The sequence below is a fragment of the Babylonia areolata genome, chromosome 10, assembly GCF_041734735.1.
Source record: "Babylonia areolata isolate BAREFJ2019XMU chromosome 10, ASM4173473v1, whole genome shotgun sequence".
Taxonomy (NCBI): Eukaryota; Metazoa; Mollusca; class Gastropoda; order Neogastropoda; family Buccinidae; genus Babylonia; species Babylonia areolata.
In genome coordinates this window covers 16,169,180-16,189,347 of record NC_134885.1, presented here as the reverse complement: position 1 = coordinate 16,189,347, position 20,168 = coordinate 16,169,180, and the positions used below count along the sequence as shown (strand labels likewise).

General features: G+C 44.3%; 1 protein-coding gene across 2 annotated transcripts in view; it reads left to right on the top strand.

The window, feature by feature from the left end:
* LOC143286828 (uncharacterized) overlaps positions 1-20,168 on the top strand; it is a 73,728-nt gene that overhangs the window by 16,409 nt on the left and 37,151 nt on the right. For both annotated transcript variants that reach the window (XM_076594648.1, XM_076594647.1), the window contains exons 4-6: positions 2,740-2,852; positions 3,307-3,507; positions 5,379-5,604. In XM_076594648.1, the coding sequence (XP_076450763.1) occupies positions 2,740-2,852; positions 3,307-3,507; positions 5,379-5,604 (540 nt within the window). The remainder of the gene's footprint in view (positions 1-2,739; positions 2,853-3,306; positions 3,508-5,378; positions 5,605-20,168) is intronic.

Below are 20,168 nucleotides of genomic sequence, written 5' to 3'. Positions count from 1 at the left end.
TTGCCTTTTATGTAATTGTTTATATTTTCGATCTTAATTGTTGTTTTGGTGTTATTTGTTTTAGCGTGAAATGCATTTTGACATCGTTCTGTTGTATGAATACTATTTCATGCTTTGGGAAACGCTTAGAGCCTCCTAAGTGGGGTTTGCTAAACAAGTACAGATATGATCATTATGAAATTAGAATGATTATCATACTAGTTTATTTCTATTGCGCCTTTCATTAGAATACAAATATAATGATATGATAATGATTAAATCTATATAGCGCATTTCCATATGAAACATGCTCAGTAGCCCTGAACAGTGTAAAACCCGATGATTAAACCATGTATTCGAACATAAGATTTTTTTTCAATAACTAAAATCCATAAACCTACACAGACATCCAGTCCAACACTAAAATATGTTCAGACTCACAAAAATCTTCATACACATCACTCTCAACGTACACATCATACATCATAATACCCAAATGATGCACATTTCACATATCATAATACCTGATACTTATGGTAACACCACAATACTTAAAGCAATATCACAATACTTTAAACCTCAGAAGCATGAGGGAGATCGTTAACCACATAGAAGAAGGTAGTTTCGGTGCAATGGCACTTACGGTAAGCTGACTGAAACAGATCTAGAAGGTCGTGAGACTCCAAATGTTATAGCAACTGTTTAAACAAAATACGCTCTGACACCTTTGACAAAAATGACGGTTATATTTCAGGTTGTTTTGATCAATGTAGGCTTTTTTTCTCTTTTTTTTTTTCTTTTCTTTTTTTTTTATTTAAAGAGGGCCTCAGTGACAAAAGCGTGCTTAAAATCCGAGGCACAGTACCAGGTAACAAAACGTATCCTTTCACAGATATAACACGTATAATCTTTTAACCAGATTACGCAAAAGTGTACACCAGACTCGCACCAATTTTGCTCTGCTTGACACCGTTGTACTATGGCCTTTTCGACTTTCAGAGTCAGCCAGGGAGCGGACGTTCGGTCAAGAGGGGCACAAAAGGGGCATGGCGATAAAGCTATTGTAAACATTTCTTAAAACATCAAGGGAGTCAACTGAACCAGACAGAATGACTGACGCAAGTGCTGTATGAACTTCAGTTTTAAAATATTATCACATATATTAAGATTACGTGAAGTGATATTTTTCGTTGTTTTGCCAGGTTTTCCCATGCATAGTTCAAAAGAGACGACAAAATGGTCTGATGATAACATGTCAACCACAGGACAGATCCAGAACATCTGATGCACTATTTGTATTCAGCCAGTCTAAAGCCATTTAACATGAGCAGCAAATGACAAAAAAGAATTTTTTTTGTGAAAATCACAATCACAAGTAAGATTTCTATAACAGCACACCCCTCATACCCACTCACGATTGCGTTGATGGTGATGGTAGTGGTATGTTGGTCATTATGATGACGACGAGGATGAGAATAATGAGTAGAAGGTGATTTTAATGGTAGCAATACCATTTGATTATTTTCAGTCATGTGTAAAACATCCACTTAATCTTATAAAATAATAACGGGTTGTGCCACACAGGAAAGTTCGAGTCATGGTCAATACATTTCGCTTTGTTGTCATTCAGTGAGATCTTCACTCGCCAAAATTGCATTATGTACCCGTGACATTCTACAGTTCAGTACATGGACACCTCTTGCTTTCAACCGAGAAAGGGCGAGGGTAGGGGCGAGGGGGGTGTTCTTTCACCACATGCCATCACCCACGAGATAATCTGGTAGGAGAGGAAGAAGTTGGGATGGGTACGAAATCCTTGGGGCTTGTTTGCGCTTTTTTGTTTTTATTTTTATTTAACATTACTATTTCAAATATGGAATTAAGGAAGGAGTGGAGGTGTGAATGTGATCAGTTTCTAACATTCCTTCATGACGTGCTATTTTAAACAATAAATATAATATGAACATAGTTTAAAACTTTTTTTTTCCATCGAGTTGATGGTAATTAAGTTAACAATGCAGTATCACTGGAATGAATGATAACCGTAACAAGAAACCGAAAACTGATGAAAGAAACGAGTGAGGTGACCACAACAGTGTAATGAAAGGGACGCTGGTAGTGTAGTGGTGACGGTGACAGTGTGTGTTTAGAGTTGAGAAATCTGTCTCTTGTGTACAAGACGTTTTGTTCTTGTCCATGCACTTATCAGAGTTCGTTGTCGCAATCAAAAGCTACCACTTGATATTGTACGTTATCATGATATTCCACGTGATGAAAGATGTATGTGCCATAACGTGTAATATGCTGGATGAATTTAATTCATTATGAAATGTTCTCATTATATTCACTAACGAAATGGTTTCCCAACGCTTCCTTTGTCTTAAGTCATGTTATATTTTGATTGGTTCCAGAAAACTTACGCTATCAGTTTCAAATCCTACGAAGACAGTTTAACAGATTAAGACTTTGAAATTGTAATACCAAGTTCAGCTTCATAGTACTACATTCAAAGAAGTTGTTTCATCTTTACTTTTTTTCGTAGTATTCCGAGGCATTAAAAAAATTGTATACGCATTGGAAGTGTGTGTGCATTTTGAGAATGGATAGCAGATTGATAACAGAACATGCATTATTAGTATCACATTGTATTCGACAGGTAAGATTAGATTTTTTTTTCATATTTATACAGGTTTTTCATTTGTTTGATATTTTCCCTCCTACAAAGGGGAAAAGCAATGTAATGATGAACGTTGTTTTCAGAATGCCAGCAGATGATGGACGTGGTGGTGTTGGTGCACCTGTCAGACATGAAGAACTACCAGGACATGTACCTGCTGCACCAGGCAATGCACCGCCTTCTGCATCTCCTGAAGGTGACCGTGGCTGTCTTCTTCTTCTTATTTTCATTACTATTATTATCATTATTATTATTATTGTTATCATTATTATTGTTATCAGTATTTTTATCATAACCATGCATTATCTTTGTCTGGTGGTCGTCGTTGTTGTTTTGACAGACAAGGAGAGAGACTGGCTGTTCATTTCATCAATCTGCTCGAGACCACGGAGCGAAATATCCACAATATATAAAACATGGTCTGTGTGTGTGTGTGTGTGTGTGTGTGTGTGTGTGTTTGTGTGTGTGTGTAGCTGTCTGTGTCTGTGTGTAAAGAGATTGCAGTCACCAGATGTGTTGTAACGACCTACCACTCATTATCATCTTGTGGCAGACCCCAGCCACCAAGATTCTCAGGTGTTTCTCCATGATCGCTGCAGTGAAACTCGTGTCATCATCACTATGATTATCATGGTGAGAATACTTGTCAGGTGGCTCCCAACGGTCGTCACGTGGCGGTAATAGGCTACAGTGACCACATGCTGCTACAGACTCCCCTCAGCGGTGACCTAGCTCTGTTGAAACCCAGCATGCAGAGGCTAAAACCGCATCCAGGCCCCGCCAACACGACTCTGGCACTGCACCATATGATGACATTACTGCACCAGCATGGCAGACCCGGGGTGCCTAAGGTAGGGACTGTGGGGGTGAGGCTGAGTGCGATGGGGTGTTGTGTGGATGTGTGTTTATGGAGCTCAGTGTATTGTGAGATGTGGGTATTTTGGAACTGTATGTGGTTTGTTGTGACAAGGGTGTATGTGTAAGGATATTCGTGATGTGTTGTGGCAAATATTTGTGTGCAAGAGGGTATGTGTATGGAAATATATTTTGTGGTAAGTGTGTGTGTACTGTGTTCCTTGTGGTACATTCAGGGCCTTAAGTGTTCTGACATAACACTTTGTTGAAAGTAGTTAATGGCCTGTTACTTACTGTCTGTTGATGAAGGTAAGCTGTCTGTGTTAAATTTGCTCGATCTGTCGGCTGCGTTTGACACAATAGACCACAGTATACTCCTTTCCAGACTTGAACATTGAACATGTTTTGGAGATTCACTCAACAATTCTGAGCTGGTTTTCTTCATGCCTATCCAACCACTTCAAGATTGTCTCTGTTAACAACATTAAGTCTGGTCCAACCCTGATCTCCTATGGTGTGCCACAAGGCTCTGTTCTGGACCCCGTTCTGTTCGTTCTGTACACGGCTCCTCTTTCTGATGTTTTTTCTGGCCATTCTGTTCTTCACCACTCTTTTGCTGATGATACTCAGCTACAAAAGTCTGCAGAACCAAAACCAAGTACACAGTCTGATTCTGTCAATGAAGGATTGTATCCTCGATGTTAAATCCTGGATGACATTCAACAAACTAAAGTTAAATGATGACAAAACTGAAGCTATGATTGTTTCCTCTGCAAGAATGTCCACATCTACTTCTTTTCCTGCCTCTACTGTGGATGGTGATGCCACAGTTCAGTTTTCTAAATCAGCAAGGAACCTTGGAGTCATTCTTGACTCAAACCTCAGCATTCATGTTCAGGTACCAAATCTGATACGCATAGTCAACTGTGAACTTCGTCGCATCAACTTTATCCGTCAGTACCTTTCTGTTGAAACTACTAAAACTCTTATTTCTGCTTTTGTGCTGTCACGAATCGACTACTGTATTCTCTTCTCATAGGCTGTCCACATAATATTCTTCAGCGAATTCAAAAACTTCAAAACAATGCTGCTCGTCTGAGTCCCACATATTATTGAGAAAGAATGGTCATAAATGTTTTATGTAACTTGTAATATTTTTCTTTCATGTAAAGCGCCCTGAGCTCTTAGAGAGAAAGGGCGTTATATAAATGTACATTATTATTATTATTATTATCAACATTGCATCATGTGATAATTATAACAAATGAATAGTAGAGGAAAACAAGATGAGAAAATCAAGTCTGTCAACGAATACTTGACAAAGCCAAAACAATCGTTTTAAAGCCTGAAACAGATGGGAGAAATGAATGAAGGAGATATCTTCTTGGACAACCTACTTGGAACATAAAGTTTCTGAATGCAACTTTATTTTTCACGAGGCATGCCCAGATTAAGGGTACATTGACGGACTGTGTCCTGAAGGAAACCATTGGTGTTTGTCAGCTTGGCCTGGATCCTCTTTCTCAGCAGGCCCGGCAGGGATGAGCTGTTGTCAGTGAGACCCGACAAACACAAACATCAAGATTAAGATGATTATCCATGCTAACTTGGAACCCATCCATGTTTCACTGAAGTCATCCACGAAGACAGCGACGAGCCCACAAATCCCACAATGATATGCCTCTGACAGAGTTCAAACCTGCATCTTCCCAGTCATCACCACGGCGTCTTTTATTTGTTTGATTAAATCTTATTCAGTTTTATTCGAATCGTCTCACTAGCATGGACTGCTGTACGAGTGCACACTTGCAGTAATAAAACAGGGGAAGCAGGCAACATGAACGTGTATCCTTGTGCTCTCTGCCAGGCCTGTATTGTGCTGACGGACGAGGACTCCTCAGACGGCAGGCAGGCAGCGGAGCAGGCGGCCCGGGCCCGCAAGATGGGCATCCACATGATAGCAGTGGGGGTGGGGGTGAAAACAGCTCTGGACCTGGATGACCTGGTGGAAGATGCCCACCACCTGCTGTTCGCCAAGACTTTTGAAGACCTGGAGGACATCTTGCACGTTGCCATTTTCATCCTTTGCCCAGGTAGGATGCCATATTTGGGATGGATTTGCTTTGTTTTTTGTTCGTTTGGTCACTATCTGTTTTGTCCCTTTTGTCCGAAACCGTTGTATCTTGAGCTGATTCAGATTGTTCTGTTTGCCTCTATTTTGCTTTCCGCTTTGTTCTGGGTTTGCACTGATTGTCATTGTTTTGGTTGATTTGATTACTTTGTTGTTTTTCGTTTGAAAGATAGACCTTGTGTCTAATAAATAATGGCGTCAGTGGAACTTCGCTGAATCTGATCTCCTAATTAACTTGAGTTAGACTTTAAGCCCTTTCAAATGGACCTCTTTTTCGTGCCTATTTTTAGATCCACAGGTATGCTTTCCCTTTCATTTGTTCCTAATTTCAAGACTGTTTCATTCATTTTTTAGCTGTAGTTTTTCATGATATTCCATTCTTCTAAGGCAGCTTCACAGAAAGAGTGATTTGTTAAAGATAACATAAGACATTTATTCTCTTTCCGTATTATGTCTGTTTTTGTTCAGTTTTACTGACGTCACAGTATTTATGCCATGTCCGGACCTGGTGAAGATAGGACTAAAGCTCCGAAATACTTGTCCACCTTTGACTAAAATCAGAATATTTTCTTTAATTTTTATTTTCCATCAGCAGCACATAACACAGTATATATGCGTCTGTGTGTGTGTGTGTGTGTGTGTGTGTGTGTGTGAGAGAGAGAGAGAGAGAGAGAGAGAGAGAGAGAGAGAGAGAGAGACTGTGACTAGCATGTGGGTTAATTGAACCGTTGTCTGTGTTTAACTTTGCACCGACTTCACGGGTCTGTCAGGAGCGTGTGGCCCTTCAGTAATTGACCGGTTTGTCAACTGTTTCTCCCCACCTGTCAGATGAGAGCAGAGCTGGAGAACACGGCACAGTGTGTCGGATGGTGGTTTTATTTCCATGCTGACTTGTTTTGAACATGCCACATTCCGCATTCCTGCGTTCCTTTGATAACGCTGGACAGACGGGGGGCAGTTGGCGGATTTTCTTTGTCAACAGCTCTTACAAGATACCTCCCTCTACTTTCCCACTTGCCTAACCACCCCCATCCCGCCTCTCAACCACTCCTGCTCTCGTCCTCTAATGGACTGGGTTTACGGTTGTCTTCCTGTTTGAATGGGGGCCTGTAAGGGGTCAGGAAGAACTCATCGAACATGTTCACAATACACGCCTCAGTGCACACACACACACACACACACACACACACACACACAGATGCGATCGCACGCGCGCGCAACATACAAGTAACTTTTTTTTCTATCTTAGTAACATTATTACAGAGGAATACTCGAAGAAAATGAGTGTGACATTCTCTCTCTCTCTCTCTCTCTCTCTCTCTCTCTCTCTCACCAGTGTTATAACTGCAACATATTAATTTATGGACAGAATTCATAAGCGTGTCAACCGAATAGTTAGATTTACTGTTTGACAACTCGTGAAGTGTCCCCCCCCCCCCCCCCCCCTCTATCTTGCGTAATTACATAATATTTACAGATGCCATGTTTGTTATTCAGTAAAAACACGTCAATGTCTAAATGTAATTTGCCAATCATACTGAAAAAACAAAAACAAAAACAAAACAACCTGATGAAGGCTTCAAGCCGCAATATCTAAGATAAAATATCTGCCACTGTTAAAGACGTCCACGGACGTTTTATACCGTATATCGCTCCAACCGAGAGACTTAAGTCTATAGACAAGCAGTGCCACGGCGACTGGGAATTCACACACACACACACACACACACACACACACACACGCACACACACACACAGAGAAAATTCTTGTAGCTTGCAGCTTTCAGAAAACAAACTGAAATTACAGTTAAAACGCGAACCCTCTGCACCCCCGTCCATACTTCACCTACACAGACATATGCTTACATTCAAATAAAATGAACACAGAGAGAGAGAGAGAGAGAGAGGTATTCAGTCCTTCACGTGTTACACTCATAAAACAGACCATAACGAACATGAAACAAGCAGCGGACAGTCTGCGGAGAGGTCAAGGGAAGTTAGTGGTGGTAATAATTTAGCAGTGTTGATAACTAATATTTTCTTCTTTATTAATGATATTGCTTTTTATCAGTGGTAACTACATTGCGTTTCAGCAGTGGTGAGAATTTTGCTGAAAGGGTATGTGGTTTTTGTTGTTGTTTTTTTGTTTTGTTTCTTTCTTTTGTTTTAGGTGTTGTTTTTTTATGAAGTATATGATGGATTTCGTATGAAACTGGAAGCAACAATGCAGTATCAGTATCAGCAGCTCAAGGAGGCGTCACTGCGTTCAGACAATTCCATATACGCTACACCACATCTGCTAAGCAGACGCCTGACCAGCAGCGTAACCCAACGCGGTTAGTCAGGCCTTGAGAAAAAGAAAAAAGAGGAAAAAAAGGAATAAATAAATAGATAAATAATTAAATTCTTTAAAATGATAATAAAAAAATAAAATAGAGTAAAATAAAAGAGAACTAAGAATGAAAAAAAAAAAAGAATTAAAACGAAATAAAATAAAAAGAAAACTATGATAATAAACAAACAAATAAGCAAATAAATGTAAAACATACAGACCTCCCCCCCCCCCCCCCCGCCCCGCCCCCCCCTCCCCCCCCCACACACACACATAACAGATATGCAACAAACATGCAGTTTCACAGATATGAAAGCACAAACAAAAGCGCACAGACCCAAATACACGCATAAACATACACGAGCCCCCCCACCCCCCACCCCCCACCCCGCCCCCCCTCCCTCTTCTCCTCCCCCACCCCCATACACTGACACACTACCCTGCACCCCCCCACCCCTTTCCCACACACGCATTCCTAACCTACGTATCACAGCTTCCACGGCATACACAGATACACCCCCTCCGCCCCCCCCCCCCCCCCACACACACACACACACACACTCACTCACACCCACACTCACACAAACACACACATACGCCCACCCTCCCTCTCCCACAGACACACACATACACATATATATGCACACCCGCACGTTCCAATATTCCGTTGCTCCCACAATACTGACATACATACACACACACCTCATCTTCTACACACACACGCGCGCGCGCGTGCACAAATCGTAGCCCCCACGACGCACAGTCCCCACACCCTCATCCACACCCACACCCACACACATAAGCAAATACACACATGTATGTGCTCGCACGTGCACAGAGCTCTCCTGACACATGTGTACACTTACACACATAGACACACACACGCACGTGCGCGCGTGCGCACACACACACACACATACACACACACAGAGGCTGCCACTGACTGGCCGCAAAAGGGGTGGGAAAAGATCTCTGATGCCAGGAACGTGGCGTCTAGCGTGTTGCTCAGTCTATTGTATTTGGAAAAGCCCAGAAAGACTGCTCCGTTTAGAAGAAATTTGCACAATGTTGGTCTGGAAATGATGCCAATATTCGTTTGATTTGCAAAGCATCGTGCTCTTTCATGCTAGACTTACGGCCGCTCCCTCTCTCTACCTTTCTTTCTTTGAGGCGATCGATGGTGTGATGGCAATGTACCTGTTCTTTTTGGTATTCTTTGACTTTTCTGAGGATTTCCGATTTTCCTAGATGTAGGCCGCTCGTTGTTGCGTTACCAGCAAGTCTGTCAGCTCGCTCATTTCCCTAACACCTGAATATCCCGGGCAGTATGCCCATGTAAGTTTTTTGAATCTGAAAGTTGCGCATTGCCTCATGCCACTCTGGGCTTCCCATTCCACTTTCAATTTTTTTATGAGGTTCACTGAGTCCGTTAGAATCATGGCATGTTAATTTCCAGGCATATGAATAGGTGACACCCACTAGAAAGCATGTGTCACAGCTTCAACTTCCATTGTCAGGCTGGAGGTTGTGACAATACAGGAAATGAACAATAGAATGAATAATAAATCTAGGGCCATTGACGTTCTTGTTTAAAAAATAAAATAAAACAAATAAATAAATAAATAAACGAAGCGGTATTAAAACTCTGTCATGGTTTAACTTTCACATCTTAAAGGACTGACTCAACACAAAGGACAGATGGAGAGGGGAGTTGGTGGGAAGTGGTGATTCATCTGCAAAAACTATTTAACCCAAAGGTCCTCCAAGGGATAGGTGAACTAAGTGGCATAGCAAGCGACAGCTGTTTCGTTTTATATTTATCATGGCCTCATTCTTTTGCTTGGTTTTATTATCAGTTCTTTTATTGGAATCATGCCTCGATTTACATATATTTATGAACTGCGGGTAACCGTTTTTACGTTGTGTACCTGGGTGCTATAGTCTTTGACATTATCAAACAAAAAAACAAAACAAAATATGTGTCAAACAAATTAATGTACTGCATGTCTAAAAGAACATTGCATAATTTCTTTCGAAACTATGTTATAGTGTATATTCGTCGTGAGGTCATCTTGCTTCATGTCTGTGTCACACGAATTTTTTTCTTAAACTGTAAACAACTGGATGATTAATGTTCAAACACATTGTTAACCTTGTAGAAGAACTCCAATATTATTTTTTTTCAAAAATACTAATTGCTTAAAGACTGCTTTACTTTATTTATTTACTACAGTAACAGCATGCTGCATGTTGGTTTCTTTGTGTTTTTCTAAACTTTGTTTTTGTTTGTTTGCTTTTATTCACATGTTTGTTTGCTTTTATTCACTTGTTTGTTTGCTTTTAAGGAAGCAGAGTTACATCGTCATTATTTTTTTACTTTTGCATGTTCCTCTAAAGATCTCACCTCTACTACGACAGCTACTACTACGCCACATCAGAATGCTTCGGGTTTGAATCTCTCCTTTTCGCACAGGACCCCATTTTTAGGCTTAACAACTGTTTTCACATTGCTCTCGCCCCAGTACAGAGAGCTCCCAAGAAGACCTGTAATAGTCCCCCAGATCATGTTTTACAGAAAGCCTTCACACTCGACACGCTTGATCACCTCCTCCAGGCTATTCATCTCCCATTACAAAACGCCAGCCATGCATCATAACTCTCCTCAATATTCCACACCACCCCCTCTTTTTCCTAACAAAGTATCTTCTTTCTTACCAGAAAACATTTTTTTACCAATACAAACGAAAAATCCAAATATTCTAGGAAACGAAACAGCGCTGGAACTCACAATTGTTCAGCAAAGTTATCAGGATATTATGCCAATGCATCAAACAGATTTTAAGCTGTATCCTAACAGGCCTCCTTATAAGATGTCGCCTTTGAATATGTTAACACCCATTTCTTTCAAAGCAACACCCGTTCCCAGAACACTCACACCTCAGTACAAAACACCACCTGCTCCCAGAACACTCATACCTCAGTATAAAACACCACCTGCTCCCAGAACACTCACACCTCAATACAAAACATCACCTGTCCCCAGAACACACACACCTCAATACGAAACACCACCTGCCCCCAGAACACACACACCTCAATACGAAACACCACCTGCCCCCAGAACACACACACCTCAGTACAAAACACCATCTGTCCCCAGAACACACACACCTCAATACAATACACCACCTGTCCCCAGAACACACACACCTCAATACGAAACACCACTTGCCCCCAGAACACACACACCTCAGTACAAAACACCATCTGTCCCCAGAACACACACACCTCAATACAAAACACCACCTGTCCCCAGAACACACACACCTCAGTACAGAACGCCTCCCTTGAAAAATATCTTTACGCCGCCTGTGGTCGCGCCTTATATAACTCCTTCATATGTGGGCTCACCTTCTCTGCCTTACAAAACCACAGCTGTGCAGACCGGCAGAATCCCATTTCGGCAGTCACAGTTCACGCCTTCTGTCATGCTGGTACCAACGCCAGTCCAGAGTATTTATCCTGACAGTGCATTAGGTAGTTCCACGTCAAAACAGAGAACACCAACATTACCCAAACAGAATACACCACCAAGCCCCCACCAGCCACAAAGTCCTGCTACACCAGTTAAACAACAAACACCCACATTGATGCAGCATCTACCACAGAACTCTGCTGCAACAGTAAAACAACAAACACCCACATTAATACCATATCTACCACAGAACACCGCTACACCAGTAAAACAACAAACACCAACATTGATATCCTATCTACCACAGAACACTGCTACAACAGTAAAACAACAAACACCAACATTAATACCATATCTACCACAGAACACTGCTACAACAGTAAAACAACAAACACCAACATTAATACCATATCTACCACAGAACACTGCTACAACAGTAAAACAACAAACACCAACATTAATACCATATCTACCACAGAACACTGCTACAACAGTAAAACAACAAACACCAACATTAATACCATATCTACCACAGAACACTGCTACAACAGTAAAACAACAAACACCAACATTAATACCATATCTACCACAGAACACTGCTACAACAGTAAAACAACAAACACCAACATTCATACCATATCTACCACAGAACACTGCTACAACAGTAAAACAACAAACACCCACATTCATACCATATCTACCACAGAACACTGCTACAACAGTAAAACAACAAACACCCACATTGATATCCTATCTACCACAGAACACTGCTACAACAGTAAAACAACAAACACCCACATTCATACCATATCTACCACAGAACACTGCTACAACAGTAAAACAACAAACACCCACATTCATACCATATCTACCACAGAACACTGCTACAACAGTAAAACAACAAATACTCACATTGATACACCCTCAAACTAAAACTACTACGCCTAAATTAATACCATCAACTCTCATAACATCAGATACACATACACTGACATCACCTTTGGCACAGAACTTGGTAACCATTTCAAATCAGGGTACACCAACACTAAAACCAGAAACACACACATTGACACCATCTCTGATATACAACTCAGGAACACCACCAAATCATGGTTCACAAACAATAAAACCAACAATACATACATTGACACCACCTTTGGGACATAACTCGGTAACACCACCAAACCAAGGCACACCAACACTGCACCCAGCAACCCATACACTGACACCACCTTTAGGACATAGCTCAATGACACCACCAACCAAAGGCACACCAACACTGCAACAAGGAACGCACACACTGACACCACCTTTAGGACAAGGCTCGATGACACCACCAAAGCAAGGCACACCAACACTGCAACCAGGAACGCACACACTGACACCACCTTCAGGACAAGGCTCGATGACACCACCAAAGCAAGGCACACCAACACTGCAACCAGGAACACATACATTGACACCACCTTTGGGGCATAACACGATGACACCACCAAAGCAAGGCACACCAACACTGCAAGCAGCAACCCATACACTGACACCACCTTTTGGTCATCAGTCGGTGACACCACCAAATAAAGGCACAGCAACACCACAGCAACCAGCACATACACTGACGCCAACACTGCAGCAAGGAACAAACACACTGACACCACCTTTAGGACATGGCTCAATGACACCACCAAAGCAAGGGACACAAACACTACAACAAGGAACATATACATTGACACCACCTTTAGGACATGGCTCATTGATACCACCAAAGCAAGGCACACCAACACTGCAGCAAGGAACACATACATTGACACCACCTTTAGGACATGGCTCGATGACACCACCAAAGCAAGGCACACCAACACTGCAACCAGGAACACATACACTGATACCACCTTTGGGGCATAACACGATGACACCACCAAAGCAAGGCACACCAACACTGCAACCAGGAAGACACACACTGACACCACCTTTAGGACAAGGCTCGATGACACCACCAAAGCAAGGCACACCAACACTGCAACCAGGAACACATACATTGACACCACCTTTGGGGCATAACACGATGACACCACCAAACCAAGGCACACCAACACTGCAAGCAGCAACCCATACACTGACACCACCTTTTGGTCATCAGTCGGTGACACCACCAAATAAAGGCACAGCAACACCACAGCAACCAGCACATACACTGACGCCAACACTGCAGCAAGGAACACACACACTGACACCACCTTTAGGACATGGCTCAATGACACCACCAAACCAAGGCACACCAACACTGCAACTAGGAACACACACACTGACACCACCTTTAGGACATGGCTCGATGACACCACCAAACCAAGGCACACCAACACTGCAACCAGGAACACACACACTGACACTACCTTTAGGACAAGGCTCGATGACACCACCAAACCAAGGCACACCAACACTGCAACCAGGAACACACACACTGACACCACCTTTAGGACAAGGCTCGATGACACCATCAAACCAAGGCACACCAACACTGCAACCAGGAACACACACACTGACACCACCATTAGGACAAGGTTCGATGACACCACCAAAGCAAGGCACACCAACACTGCAGCAAGGAACATATTCATTGACACCACCTTTAGGACATGGCTCAATGACACCACCAAAGCAAGGCACACCAACACTGCAACCAGGAACACACACACTGACACCACCTTTAGGACATAGCTCGATGACACCACCAAAGCAAGGCACACCAACACTGCAGCAAGGAACACACACACTGACACCACCTTTAGGACATGGCTCGATGACACCACAAAAGCAAGACACACCAACACTGCAACCAGAAACACATACGCTGACGCCACCTTTGGGGTATATCTCGGTAACACCACCAAACCAAGGCACACCGACACTGCAACAAGGAACACATACACTGACACCACCTTTAGGACATGGCTCGATGACACCACCAAACCAAGGCACACCAACACTACAACCAGGAAGACACACACTGACACCACCTTTAGGACAAGGCTCGATGACACCACCAAAGCAAGGCACACCAACACTGCAACCAGGAACACATACATTGACACCACCTTTGGGGCATAACACGATGACACCACCAAAGCAAGGCACACCAACACTGCAAGCAGCAACCCATACACTGACACCACCTTTTGGTCATCAGTCGGTGACATCACCAAGTAAAGGCACAGCAACACCACAACAACCAGCACATACACTGACGCCAACACTGCAGCAAGGAACAAACACACTGACACCACCTTTAGGACATGGCTCAATGACACCACCAAACCAAGGCACACCAACACTGCAACCAGGAACACACACCCTGACACCACCTTTAGGACATAGCTCGATGACACCACCAAACCAAGGCACACCAACACTGCAACCAGGAACACACACACTGACACCACCTTTAGGACAAGGCTCGATGACATCACCAAAGCAAGGCACACCAACACTGCAGCAAGGAACATATACATTGACACCACCTTTAGGACATGGCTCAGTGACACCACCAAAGCAAGGCACACCAACACTGCAACCAGAAACACACATACTGACACCACCTTTAGGACATAGCTCAATGACACTACCAAACCAAGGCACACCAACACTGCAACCAGGAACACATACATTGACACCACCTTTAGGACATGGCTCAGTGACACCACCAAAGCAAGGCACACCAACACTGCAAGCAGCAACCCATACACTGACACCACCTTTTGGTCATCAGTCGGTGACACCACCAAATAAAGGCTCAGCAACACCACAACAACCAGCACATACACTGACGCCAACACTGCAGCAAGGAACACACACACTGACACCACCTTTAGGACATAGCTCAATGATCCCACCAAAGCAAGGGACACAAACACTACAACAAGGAACACACACACTGTCACCACCTTTGGAACATAACATGATGACACCACCAAAGCAAGGTACACCAACACTGCAACAAGGAACACATACACTGACGTCACCTTTGGGGTATATCTCGGTAACACCACCAAACCAAGGCACACCGACACTGCAACAAGGAACACATACACTGACACCACCTTTAGGACATGGCTCGATGACACCACAAAAGCAAGACACACCAACACTTCAACCAGCAACCCATACAGTGACACCACCTTTTGGTCATCACCTGGTGACACCACCAATTAAAGGCACAGCAACACCACAGCAACCAGCACATACGCTGACGCCAACACTGCAGCAAGGAACACACACACTGACACCACCTTTAGGACATGGCTCAATGACACCACCAAACCAAGGCACACCAACACTGCAACTAGGAACACACACACTGACACCACCTTTAGGACATGGCTCGATGACACCACCAAACCAAGGCACACCAACACTGCAACCAGGAACACACACACTGACACCACCTTTAGGACAAGGCTCGATGACACCACCAAACCAAGGCACACCAACACTGCAACCAGGAACACACACACTGACACCACCTTTAGGACAAGGTTCGATGACACCACCAAAGCAAGGCACACCAACACTGCAGCAAGGAACATATTCATTGACACCACCTTTAGGACATGGCTCAATGACACCACCAAAGCAAGGCACACCAACACTGCAACCAGGAACACACACACTGACACCACCTTTAGGACATAGCTCGATGACACCACCAAAGCAAGGCACACCAACACTGCAACCAGGAACACACACACTGACACCACCTTTAGGACATGGCTCGATGACACCACAAAAGCAAGACACACCAACACTGCAACCAGAAACACATACGCTGACGCCACCTTTGGGGTATATCTCGGTAACACCACCAAACCAAGGCACACCGACACTGCAACAAGGAACACATACACTGACACCACCTTTAGGACATGGCTCGATGACACCACCAAACCAAGGCACACCAACACTACAACCAGGAAGACACACACTGACACCACCTTTAGGACAAGGCTCGATGACACCACCAAAGCAAGGCACACCAACACTGCAACCAGGAACACATACATTGACACCACCTTTAGGACAAGGCTCGATGACACCACCAAAGCAAGGCACACCAACACTGCAAGCAGCAACCCATACACTGACACCACCTTTTGGTCATCAGTCGGTGACACCACCAAGTAAAGGCACAGCAACACCACAACAACCAGCACATACACTGACGCCAACACTGCAGCAAGGAACACACACACTGACACCACCTTTAGGACATGGCTCAATGACACCACCAAACCAAGGCACACCAACACTGCAACCAGAAACACACACACTGACACCACCTTTAGGACAAGGCTCGATGACATCACCAAAGCAAGGCACACCAACACTGCAGCAAGGAACATATACATTGACACCACCTTTAGGACATAGCTCAATGACACCATCAAACCAAGGCACACCAACACTGCAACCAGGAACACACACACTGACACCACCATTACGACAAGGCTCGATGACACCACCAAAGCAAGACACACCAACACTGCAGCAAGGAACATATACATTGACACCACCTTTAGGACATGGCTCAGTGACACCACCAAAGCAAGGCACACCAACACTGCAACCAGAAACACACATACTGACACCACCTTTAGGACATAGCTCAATGACACTACCAAACCAAGGCACACCAACACTGCAACCAGGAACACATACATTGACACCACCTTTAGGACAAGGCTCGATGACACCACCAAAGCAAGGCACACCAACACTGCAAGCAGCAACCCATACACTGACACCACCTTTTGGTCATCAGTCGGTGACACCACCAAATAAAGGCTCAGCAACACCACAACAACCAGCACATACACTGACGCCAACACTGCAGCAAGGAACACACACACTGACACCACCTTTAGGACATAGCTCAATGACACTACCAAACCAAGGCACACCAACACTGCAACCAGGAACACACACCCTGACACCACCTTTAGGACAAGGCTCGATGACACCACCAAAGCAAGGCACACCAACACTGCAAGCAGCAACCCATACACTGACACCACCTTTTGGTCATCAGTCGGTGACACCACCAAATAAAGGCACAGTAACACCACAACAACCAGCACATACACTGACGCCAACACTGCAGCAAGGAACACATACATTGACACCACCTTTAGGACATGGCTCAATGATCCCACCAAAGCAAGGGACACAAACACTACAACAAGGAACACACACACTGTCACCACCTTTGGAACATAACATGATGACACCACCAAAGCAAGGTACACCAACACTGCAACAAGGAACACATACACTGACGCCACCTTTGGGGTATATCTCGGTAACACCACCAAACCAAGGCACACCGACACTGCAACAAGGAACACATACACTGACACCACCTTTAGGACATGGCTCGATGACACCACAAAAGCAAGACACACCAACACTTCAACCAGCAACCCATACAGTGACACCACCTTTTGGTCATCACCTGGTGACACCACCAATTAAAGGCACAGCAACACCACAGCAACCAGCACATACGCTGACGCCAACACTGCAGCAAGGAACACACACACTGACACCACCTTTAGGACAAGGCTCGATGACACCACCAAAGCAAGGCACACCAACACTGCAACCAGGAACACATACATTGACACCACCTTTGGGGCATAACACGATGACACCACCAAAGCAAGGCACACCAACACTGCAAGCAGCAACCCATACACTGACACCACCTTTTGGTCATCAGTCGGTGACACCACCAAATAAAAGCACAACAACACTGCAGCCAGGAACACATACATTGACACCACCTTTAAGACCTGACTCCCTTACACCACCAAACCAAAGCACAATAATACATACTTTGACGCCGCCTTTGGGTCATAACTCGGTAACACCACCAAAACAAGGAAGAACAAAACTACAACCACCAACATATACAATGACACCACCAAACCAAGGCACATTGACACCACCTTTGGGTCATAACTTGGTAACGCCACCGAACCAAGGAACAACAAAATTGCAACTTCCAACACATACAGTGAAACCACATTTCGGACACAACACGATGACACCACCAAATCAACGCACACCAACACTACAACCAACGAATACATTAGGACATAACACGGTAACACCACCAAACCAGGCCACACCCACACATACATTGACACCACCTTTTTTCAATAACTCATTAACACCACAAAACGGAGGCACATCAACATTACAAACAGCAACACCTACATTGACACCACGTTTAGGAACTTACCTGATTACATCGCCAAACCAAGGAACACCAACACTGCAACCAGGAACATTTACATTGACACCACCTTTGGGGCATAACACGATGACACAACCAAACCAAGGCACACCAACACTGCAACCAGCAACCCATACACTGACACTGCCTTTCGGTCATCAGTCGGTGACACCACGAAATAAAACCACAGCAACACCACAGCAACCAGCACATACACTGACGCCAATACTGCAACAAGGAACACACACATTGACACCACCTTTAGGACATGGCTCGATGACACCACCAAACCAAGGCACACCAACACTACAGCAAGGAACACATACATTGACACCACCTTTAGGACATAGCTCGATGACACCACCAAAGCAAGGCACACCGACAATACAACAAGGAACACATACATTGACACCACCTTTAGGACATGGCTCAATGACACCACCAAACCAAGGCACACCAGCACTGCAACCAGGAATATATACATTGACACCACCTTTGGGGCATAACTCGATGACACCACCAAATCAAAGCACACCGACACTGCAACCACCAGTACATACACTTACACCACATTTGGGACATCATTCGATGACATCACCAAACCAAGGTGCACCAACAATTAGACCAGGTTGTCATATATTGACGCCACCTTTTGGACATATTTCGATCACACCACCAAACCAAGGCACACTAACAATTAAACCAGCAATGAATACACTGACACCACCTTTGGGACATAACTCAACAGCTCTGAAAACCAGGCCCACTGCTTCGTCTAGTACACCATTTAGCTCGCAACTAAGACCATCAATACAAGCACACGTTCAGGTCACACCAGTGACAGGGCCTTGTTCCTATGGCCAGCAGGTGGTGTCTGTTCCGTATAATGTCCCTACCTTCAGCCCTCTGATTCCCCTGTCCACTGTAACTCAAGGCTATTTTCCTGTCAGTCCCTCGGGGTCTGTGACCACTCTCACCAAACCCTTTGGCTGGCCTCCTCTTGTTCCCCTGGGTTACATCACAATCCCTGTGCTGGTGCCGATGTTCACCACTGTCAACAACTGCCAGCACAGCAGTCCGCAGCCTGGCTCAACTGTCACTCCGCCCTCCACCCCTGTCCAATCCTTCACCATCTCTCTCACTAACACAGATGTTTCTTCTACGCCAACCTCTTCATCGCCGGTGATAACAGGTACTAACAATGTATGTGCATGTTTATGTGTGCGCGCGCGCAGTGTGTATGCGCGCGCGTGTTTTTGTGTCTGTGTATGTCTATGTTTGTCTGTATGGGCGTGCGCGGGTGCACTTGCATGCGCACCCGCGCTAATCTTCCTGTGTAGCAGAATCAGCACGCAGTGTAGAAAAAGTTGACACATATGCTTGCATGTGCAGTTTCCATGCTCGTCCTTTCTGCCTCCCAACAAAATCTCG